General features: G+C 51.2%; 1 protein-coding gene across 1 annotated transcript; it reads left to right on the forward strand.

The window, feature by feature from the left end:
- Positions 1–7,374: 7,374 nt before the first annotated feature.
- Positions 7,375–9,403, forward strand: LOC100907681 (uncharacterized). The gene is made up of 4 exons (XM_003746991.2): positions 7,375–7,395; positions 7,574–7,775; positions 7,898–8,044; positions 8,142–9,403. Exons 1-4 carry the CDS (start codon positions 7,375–7,377, stop codon positions 9,401–9,403), a joined length of 1,632 nt encoding a protein of 543 aa, XP_003747039.1.
- The last annotated feature ends 621 nt before the right edge of the window (positions 9,404–10,024 follow it).

The raw sequence follows: 10,024 nt of genomic DNA on the forward strand, positions 1-10,024 counted from the left end.
CCCAGCAGAGGTTGTGACGCTGCATCAAGTCCTGGAACAGAGACATGATGCTTGCTTCGAATGCATCTGACTGACATAGACGGGACGACAAACTCAAGGCAGCCGGACCACATATCGGCAGAAGGTGTCAGGGCAAACGTTAACTGCTGAGCTCAGTGCTCTGACGGAATAAATCGGCGCCGATCAATCTGCAATCGAGCCCCGCGAGCATGACTCTTGGCCATGACTCATCTCCGGAGCCGCGAAGACGATATCCAGTGGACTCACTCTGAGGGCCCCCTCTTGTCTTCGTCCTCCATCACACCATTCCGCGATCTCCGAATCCACTGATCTGAACATCCGGGTCAGGGTTCCGACGGATATTAGTCTCAGGAAGATGAGGCACCCCAGGAAGGATGAGATAAGAATCAGACTTTCCAGGGCGAACAAGTAAGAGCTTGGGTCGGAAGCAAGCTGCTCGAAAGTCATTTTCGAGTATATGACATACGTGCCGAGATTTATCGAATAGAGGATCGTGAATAAAAATATCGTTATTATATTCATCAAGGTACGGTGTCTTCTCGAAGGCATCCAGAATTTGCACAAGTTTGTCTCGCCTGAAACATTCAGGCAGACTCTTGTTATCTTCCGAATCTTCCTCATTCTTTCCGAGCGGATTCCTCGGGGAAAGCTTTCCAATATAAGTTCGCCAGGTCAAACCGGATGCAAGCCGACAGCGGCTCTCACCTTGTAAAGTCGTCATAGCTTCTCCGAGATCTTCAGCAAACTTTCTGGAGAGCGTCGTGTATGACACGCATATCCGCGACAAAGCGCACATCGTGCACCACATAGGGTAGACGGATCTCTGCGGGAGCGAATACTTCTCGCCGAACATTGGATTGACAGCGAATTGCGGTAGGAATACGAGGACCATATTCTGCGCGGCGAGGAAGAGTCCCGATATGGCGATAGCGGCAGAATAGAAACGAAACACGACCGATACCCGTCTCTCTGCGATGACTGATGATCGTTCAGTCAAACCGAAAATCCGGAGCACGAGGAAAGCGTGATCCTGCCTAGAAGCTCAGTATTAGCGTGTTCCCATTGGGTGTTGAGGTAGACGCAGAGGCACTCACGCTCCGCGGCTGCGCCCTTGCGCATCAGCTACAGTCACATTCGAAATCACCATGAGGGGAAAAGGCCTCTGTATCGGAAGGGGATCTTGAGCAGTATATATTATATAGTCAACTTACCGACTGAGACTGTGGAACACTGTCTCCTTCGGGTACGTGCGATTCGCGGACATCGCTGAGAGCCTGTGGGTTCGGAACAATTATGCGATTCTATGTTTGCCCTCTCCTCGCTGCGAGTGGGGAATGAGGAGCCTAATATCCGAGTCTAGAATGGAGGTCCTAATGGAACTCACGGAGAGTACATAGAATCATCTGAGTCTGCACGATATCGAATCATGGCTCGAGTTTCGCTACGGATTGCTCTTTCGGGAGAATCGCATGAGTCGACTCTTGAATATCGTTTCGATTGCGCCGCGCTTGTACCTGAGGCTGCTCCTCTGAGTGGAAAGAGGCACATGCGCAGACAACACCGAGCTTTCCGCACAGGGAGCCGATTCTATCGAGGTAGAGAATCATGAGTTGGGGACAATTCTTCCCCGCGATGATTGGGGATGAGAAGCTCTCTCGATGATCATCGGAGAGGCAACGGTGACAATGGAATATGCATCAACGTCCGAGCGCTAGTGAGTCCACAGAGAGCGAGTTCGGGTGAGGGCGACTGCTCGCGGGCGCTCCAAGTTGCGAGTGAGCTCCTCGGGGAGAGTGGCGACGAGTCTTGAGACTTGAGCGACATCATAAGGCCTCATAAGGTCCTCGAATAATTGGCAACATTACCTGCATCAATCGAAAGAAAACTCGTGGAGCGCCTCTCAGGAGGGATTCACAGTATCTCCTAAGACTTCCATCCCACCGATCTGAATGCGCAGTTCGGGTTACGGCGCCGGCCTAGCTCGGCCAAAGGGGGAAACTGTTCGACGTTGTCGCAAGGGTCGACCTTTTTGCATAATGCATGAACACGGAATCATCAATCGCTATCATTTGTCTTCGAGCCTTAATCATCATCAGATATCTGGATGATGGTGGTTCGCCGGAGATGAGTCACGAGTCGAGCCTCGCCGAACTATTCGATTGGAGCAGTACAGGAGACGCCTGAATGAGAGCAGAACTTGACCTGATGTTTTCATCCGACTCGATGATGACTGGCGACCGTCGGGAGTCGGAAGTACCGGTTACGTGCAAAACCCCTCAACACCAATCGACAGTGGAGGATCAAGAGAGGCGAACATACGTTCACTCGTGGTCTGTGCGGACGATGCGCAGAAAATTACAATGGAAGGATAAGTCCGCTCACTATCAAGCCGTCAACGTTTAAGTTTATCGGAGGCATCATTCGTCATCGTCGCGGCGGAACGCCAAGGATCGGGCTGTAATGCTCCATCGCCATCCCATCAAGAAATATTGTGGATGCGAGGTTCAAGGCATGATTTGGGAGAAGCTTTCCTCCGAAGCCTGTCAGGGATGAGGCATCGCTCCAACGTCAGACCGGGGGCGAGACGAGGGAAGAAGCTGAGCTGAGTTGTGCCATCTGAAGGAACACTATCAGATACGTCACGGTCAGACTGGACAACTGGAATACAAAATATAGGAAGATATTCATCCAATCACTTCACACAACATTATTCATTCCGGACTTCGCTCAAAGTCATATCGTAACCACCATTCCCGAAATCTCGGAGCGGCCTTCGAAGAGCAACGGAGTTGAGAAGCTCACCGAGAGTAGAGTCGTCTTTTCGATGACAAAGAATTTGAAGAAGGTGAAACCTATCGAGGAATCATTCAATCTTCTCAGGAAATGTTCAACGTCAACGTTTTCGGTACCCTGCTTCATTCTGTACAAATGATCTCGCGGCTTCACGGCCTGAAATCGAATGAAAGACGTTCCCATATCCGCGACGCAACCTCAGCTCAGGTTCGATTCATTTTCCGGAAGGGCGGAATTCTCGACTCCTGCGATAAGATGCCGTGAGATGTTTGGGATCTAAACAGAGCGTCTCTGGAAAGCGAGTTCGCCGCGTCCTCAGAGCTGTCCTGAGTGGCTCTCAAGCTTACAAGAGAGCTCTTTCTGTAGGGCGCCGGCGCGGCCCTTCTCAGGAAGTTCTTTGTAGAACGCAAACGATCAATGAAGCATTCTTTCTCCACCGATAGCACTCAAAGGCGGCGGGAGGAGCGTGAGCGGAGAATACCGACGAATTGGGCTTACCGCCGTATTCACAGTCGAAGCGAAAATGCAGGTGAGTATAGTGAAGGAGATGTTCGATCCGTTCCAGGGAATGAGACACCAGAGAATTTCAAGGAGATTGGGGTTGACATCTCGCTCACCGAGGATTTTAGTTATTTGACTTGAGAGGATGCAGACCATCGGGATCGAGAAGATGAGATAAACTCCTATGACGACATTGAAGACACGATCAAAAGCGTCTGTCAATCGCCAAACTATCGTGTGACGTTCCAAGGCGAGCTAGAGAGAGAAGGATGCACCATTTTAATGCTCGGATGCGTCGCGTTCCGGATGTTCGAATTTATTTGGCGAAAACGATTTCCCCGTACAAGCACCGATGGACGATCGGATCACCTGGAAATCCTTCTTGGACTGCGTGGCGCTGCAAGACCACTTCTCAAAGTCGGAGGCGAGGAGGTTGAACATTCTCCGCAAGTAGCCGAATGATACCATGTGGAGGAATTGGCAGCCGAAAATCCACGCGGTTGAGAAAACAAGGCTCTGCACGAGGAAATAGTAAAACATGAAATCGATCCGAGATCTATTCTCGGAAGCGTACCTTCTGTACATCGACATGTTGAGAGAGACGACCAGGGCGGTGAGCACGATCGGAACCAGTGTGCTCTGCAACAGACAGGCTTTTGTCGGTCGGACACCAGCGAGACGAAGATCTCCTGCAATTCATGGGAAGCGGGCTTCAGGCGCTCCCCGGCAGAAGAGACGAGGATAATATCCAATCTGCAGCGCGGTTGTTCGCTACGGTCACCTCGGACCAACTTCATCGAGGAATCCAAACTCTTCGCGTAGCTGGGGCTCAGAGTAATCAACGACACCGCGGCCCTCATGAGGGCGCACATCGAGCTCCAGATCAAAAATGAACTTCCGTGAACCGTGGTTATGTTGTGGAGGAATGCAACACGGGGGAGCATGGAGAATCGCGGGCAGAAGACCATGACCACATTCTGGATGAGGAATGCGAAAGACGTCACATTCAGAAGCAGGCAGTACGAGCGGAAGACGCGCGACACTTTGTTGTGCATGATCACTGAAGGTCTCTCAGTCAAGCCGCTCAGTCGGAGCAGGAAGAATGCTCTGTCTTCGCTGAAACGGTAGGGACTTGCCTGTAGAAGCTCGATTGACTCTATAAGATTTCTGTGATTCTCACAAGGGTTGTCGGGGGGAATTCATATTCTGATTCGATAAAGAATCCCCGATCACTGATACGGCTCTCGCAGAATACTTACAACCATCGGCAAGATTTGAATTCGTCGCGGTTGTGACATGCAGGATCAATCGAGGTTTTATCGTTTTTTTGACACGCGTTTTTTTCTGAAACTTTCGCGAATCGGTAGTATCCGCCTCAGATAGAAGAGGAATATCGTGTACTTCAATGATGAGGCTGTCCTCCCGGGCGGCAAATCCTGATCGAGCTGACAACTAGCGGCAAGGCGCAACAGCGCTTCGCGAGACTTGGACAGCCATTCCCGTTCTTCCGGATCATGCGGGATCGAACCAAGCGCTCTCTTATCTCAAACGGCGCGCCGCAGACGTCACCGACGCAATACATAGGAAGTCCCCGAGAGATCGGGATGATTCGCGCATCAGATTCTCTGTAGGCCGTATCGCTGAAGCCTAAGGAATTTTCCTACCTCTTTCGTGGAAGGGTCGGACGAAGTCACGGTCGGCACGCATGAAGTCGCACATTCTGACGGGTACGAATGTTGTCTTTGTTCATGCCTCGTTCGAAGAGCGCTTCGACAACGGAGCAGGTTGTCCGAGGGTTTGAGTCTGCTCCATTCCATTAAGGGAAATACGCATCCTGTCACTACCTCTTCCGTGCCGTTTGTAATATTCTGGCTGAATAATGGCGGAAACGGCGCGGCAGCATTTCCCTGATAACAGAGAAATTGCGTTTCGCGCGACAGTGATCTCCATTGTATCCATTCTCTTCGAAGAGTCTGCAACTTGGCTCGTTGGGTACATTGGTCGGCTTCTGTGTCACAAGAAAAATAGCGATAGAGTTGCGCATGAGACCCGGGAGTCTCTCGGTCTCTTCGCCCAGTCGGAGCTAGAATAATGCTCTCTCCCGAATTCATCCGCGTCGATCAGAAGTTCCCAGGTTCCGACCCTCCAACCTTTCTTCTGCAAGCTCCGAATAAAGTTCTGATCGGCAACAATACAGTCGTACATCATCGATTCATCGGAATACTTCTACGCAAGTGCAGGCGAGTTCCTCTCGGGGAATTAGGCCTGCATCGATCCCGGCTAATACATGGCTTGATATGAGCGGAAATGGAATTTCTCTATCGACGCACGACGGCAATCCGAGCTCGATTATTCTCGGCTGGGGACTCCATTACCTAAATGGATTTCATGCCGGGTGCTAAAATCGAAGGCGAAATCTCTGTACAGAGGTCGACGAGCTAGGACTCGCGCCAGCAAATCTCATACTCTTACGCTCATGGGGAATGTTGGCAGAGTTTTTCGGTCGTATACGGTAGCCCAATCAATCTCAGAGGTATGCGTCGGGCAGTGGCGAGCGGCGTCTGCTATCTGATGTCCCCCCCGCTGATTCACCTACTATGTAGACTTTTCCTTTCCGCGAGGGACGCAGGCACTTCTGGAGCCCTCCCCGTCGAGGGCCTCGGGGGAGAGGGCGTAAGAGGGATTCTGATCGGATTCATCCTCACCCGCCGTATTGGGAAAGGAAGAGCCAATATCCTGTTTCATAATCCTGGCAATCGAGGATCTATTCTGTTCAGAAGGGTGAGGGGAGGCGGGAAGGGTTCCTCAGGGCCTATTCCTGGAACTCTGGGAAGACCTCGGACATTCCCTCAGTTCGGCGCCGACATGAGGGATGCCGCAGGGTTGAACTGCGCCATTTGGAGGAATACAATGAGGTAGGTCACGGTCCGACTCGATATCTAGCACGGAATATCTCTTCTCATACTGCTTCAATGGATTAAGGAGAATCCCAACGGTAGTTCACCCCGAGAACTAGCTGGGGTCTCCCGATCGGGTATCCCATCGCGACGCAGCTAGAGAGCTCACCGAGAGAACAGTCGTCTTCTTTCGACCACAAAGAATCAGAAGACGGTGAAACCTATCGAGATACGTATATTTCAACATGCGCAGGAAATGTTCGACGTCCGTGAGGGCGATGGATTTTCGCTCTCAGTAGACTGCTCAAGACTAGGGACTCGATTTGAGCAGATTCGTCCAGCTCCCCGCTCACGAGATCGGGATGCATTATTACCGATACCTTCCACCCCTCCCTGGATATATTTTCGCGTCGCGTCCATGTCCGCGATGACTTCTACCGAGAGTCGCCAATCCTTTCGGCTCAGCGTCTTCCGTGAGGGTCGAATAGTCTCGACCCCTAAGCTGCGAGCTAGGCCGGAGCTGGGGATCCCCGCCAGGCAGGAAACGTCGGTGTGGATTAAATCGAGTCTAGAATCAGTCGCAAAGAAAGTTAGCTTGTCTCGGTGAATGATGGTCAGGATCAGGACGCGAGCCTTTCTTCTCCCAACTGAGGAGAACTATGAGACAACAGAAAGGTTCTGAGAAGAAAGACGTCGAAAAGGATCCAGTGTCGATTCGAAATTGCGAACTCCATGGAGCCTCCACCACACGACGTGACAGGCAGTGGTCAATTATACTATCATCAGCTTCTCACACGGACACACGAGGATGTTCGGTCCGTCGACGTTCGAACGGCCGAATTAGACATGTGTCTGTCTCCAGACCAACACACGGTGCGCTTCCCCGCGCGCGCATTCGAGAGCGACTTCTCCAAAAACTCCCCATCGCCCGAGTCCCCGAGTGCACTTTTCAGAATTCCGAGCCCTTATTGCGATTTCTAGTATCGTCATTCGGATCCCTCAGTCAGCTTCGATCAGACGACTCCGTTCTGTCTCTAGAACCCGATGCAAGCGGATTGTGAATCAAAGACAGTCTTCGTTGAGTGCTGAAGCTTGAGAAAAGCGAGCGATCAAGCAGCTCGGAGCATATTTCACGTCGTTTCGTCGCCGCAGAAGAAAAAGGATGACGAATCCTCCGCAGACGGTAGGTGTGGAAATTCTCCCCTCGCCCATATCAGATCCCCCTCCCAATGCTGTCATATACTCTAGAGAGTTCTTATCATGGTGCCGAGTTCCCAGCGCTCCGGGAACACGACTCGTACAGGGTGCAATAGCTCGTATACGGCACAAACGAGGGTTTTCAATGTTTTCAAATTCCCCAGCTCCTCGAACGGCTCCTGATGAAACTCCATCCATTGGATCGACTGAATTGCGCCTTGACGTGCCGTCTATGGGCTGACGTCGTATCCAAACTGCCCATGTCGGAAGAGATCGACTTCGTTGTCCGAGGTCCGGAGGTGGAGCCCGTTCAGGAGGCAATGGTCGAGAGCCAGCGTATGTGCGGGAACCTGATATTCCAGAGAGGTATCGTCGAGTTCTGCCACGGGTCGCCCTAGTCTGAGGTCCAACCCCCTATAATAGAGGAATCAGATCACTATGTTTCATTACATGTATCATGATAACAACAATGCTTTTCAAATCCGAAGCCAAACTTTACGAGTTCGATCCAAAGTTCTGGGGCAAATTCGGCGAAAACCTCAGAGAATTGCAGCTCATGGGATGTGATTGGTCACACGAAGTTCTGCATTCGATCCTCCAATCTTGCCCGAATTTGGAAAGCCTCAACATCCGACGTGAGTCTTCTAGAGTTTCACGGAAATTCCCGAGGCCTCTTCCACTCCCATCAGAATGCGCGATCTGCGAACGCTCAATGGGTTTCCCCTCTTACAGTACAAGATGGGCGCCGTAATTACTGTGATCGGAAGAACAGAGAATCTGACTCCTATGATGGTGGCGACCGCGAGCCCCTACTCAGGCTGCGACACTTTTCTCTGAACACGGAGGACGCGGCATATTGGGAGATAGAAACACTCGAACGCATAATAGACTTGATGCCCAATCTCACGTCCTTGTCTCTGGAGGTCCCCCGAATAGAACACATCGCAGACATAGCCGAGTGTATGTCCGAATTGGGGCTCAACCTGACCCAGTTGAGGGTTAGGACCAGCGAGCTCGAAGAGTTTCTGGTGAAAGCAATCTTGGAAGACTTCTCGAATTCTCTCGAAGACCTCTTGCTGCAACCATGCTCGGAGCTGACCGACGAGAGCTACGACGCTCTCGCTGCCTGCACCAAACTCCGAAATCTGACTCTTTGTAATGCTCTACGTATGGAGAATCGGCACCTGAAGAAACTCGCGCTCAGCGCGCCCGATTTGGAAGTCTTGGAAATTGAGAACTCACGTCTTCTTACAGAGGATTGCTTATTTTATATCGGCGGTTTGACGAAACTCCGCCATCTGCGATTCAGCGCTTGTAATCTCATTGACTTCAGCGGCGTACGCGTTGAGGGCTGCCCTCCGCTCAAAACTCTCAGGCGTCTGGAATTAGGATTGTCCTCTTTCACGAGTCTCGATGACATACACCAATTATTGAGTTTCGAGAATCTCCGTTCGTTGATCCTGCCCCACAATCATATCCAGCCGGAGGATTTCGCATTCATTATCCAAAGCTCGAGTCAACTCGAGAGGCTTGAGCTGCTATGTGGCAAGCTCAGCGATCACGACGGATCCAAACTCCATCTCCTCAAGAATCTCAAGAGTCTGAGTCTCATGGATGCCGATGGATTCACACACCGAACTTTCGAGAAAGGTGTCGGATCACCTGATATGGAAAGTTTGCTCATCGACTCACAAACTTTGACGGATCGAGCAATGGCCTGCATCGCGACTCATCATGCTCGCTTGAAGCATCTTGCCCTTCTGTATAGCGAAAAAGTCAGCGACGCTGCTCTGTTGAATCTACTCGAACATGAACCTAATCTCCGGACCCTCCGACTCGACTATTGCTCGTTCTGGAATGATACCCTCGAAGGGCTCGTGAAGCTGTGTCCACAGCTGAACCGCATCTGGATGGAGGACGGACTCTACACAGAATATACGAGGAGTCGTTTCTCGAGAATGAGACCCTCGATTTATTCTCATCAATTGCATTGAAGCTTTAACGAAAATGGGAAACTTCCCGGCATTGCCATGGAACTCTTATGGAAGATTCGGTTCGAAATTTACCTTATGATGGAGCCATAAACAGTTCCCTGAAAACACCCGCTTCACGAATAATTTATACAGTCCTAATTAGCCGAACCCCATCAGAGGCATGATTTCCATGGACGGAGGCATGTCCGTGAAGTGTGCCGGAAGCATGGGGTACCCCCGGTCGCAAAATTATGCGCACACCTTCCATGGGTAGATCCAAGTAAGTCGCGCGTACGATTCCGCATTTGAGTGAATGATGTCCACATTATGCTCAACTCTTCCCACGAATTTTTTTTCGGCTTCTGCCGCGTATATTAGGTAGTAGGAGAGATTCCGCGGTTTTTGGGTGGGTCGGACGACGAGCCGGCGCGAGGCAAACGCTGGGAATGAATGACCCAATCAACGCAATATTCGAGAGGGCCTGAGCACAGGGAAGGCGAAGGACTCGTCACGATTCAAGCCACAAGGATGATGTCCTCATGTAGCTCACGATTAGAAGAGACAGTCAGGGGTTCTGCGAGGGCTGAAAGAGCAAAAATGTCAGACGTCAAGCATAGCATGGCCCAGATCGAGACGAAGTAT

Source organism: Galendromus occidentalis, unplaced genomic scaffold (genome assembly GCF_000255335.2).
Source record: "Galendromus occidentalis unplaced genomic scaffold, Mocc_1.1 scf7180000077511, whole genome shotgun sequence".
Lineage (NCBI taxonomy): Eukaryota > Metazoa > Arthropoda > Arachnida > Mesostigmata > Phytoseiidae > Galendromus > Galendromus occidentalis.

Excerpts from the sequence above, each read along its gene's own strand:
- LOC100907681 (XM_003746991.2), top strand. The coding sequence starts at position 7,375 with ATGACGAATCCTCCGCAGACG. Across the intron at positions 7,396-7,573 it reads TGACGAATCCTCCGCAGACG|CTCCTCGAACGGCTCCTGAT; the intron begins GTAGGTGTGGAA and ends CAAATTCCCCAG. Across the intron at positions 8,045-8,141 it reads GGAAAGCCTCAACATCCGAC|TACAAGATGGGCGCCGTAAT; the intron begins GTGAGTCTTCTA and ends CCCCTCTTACAG.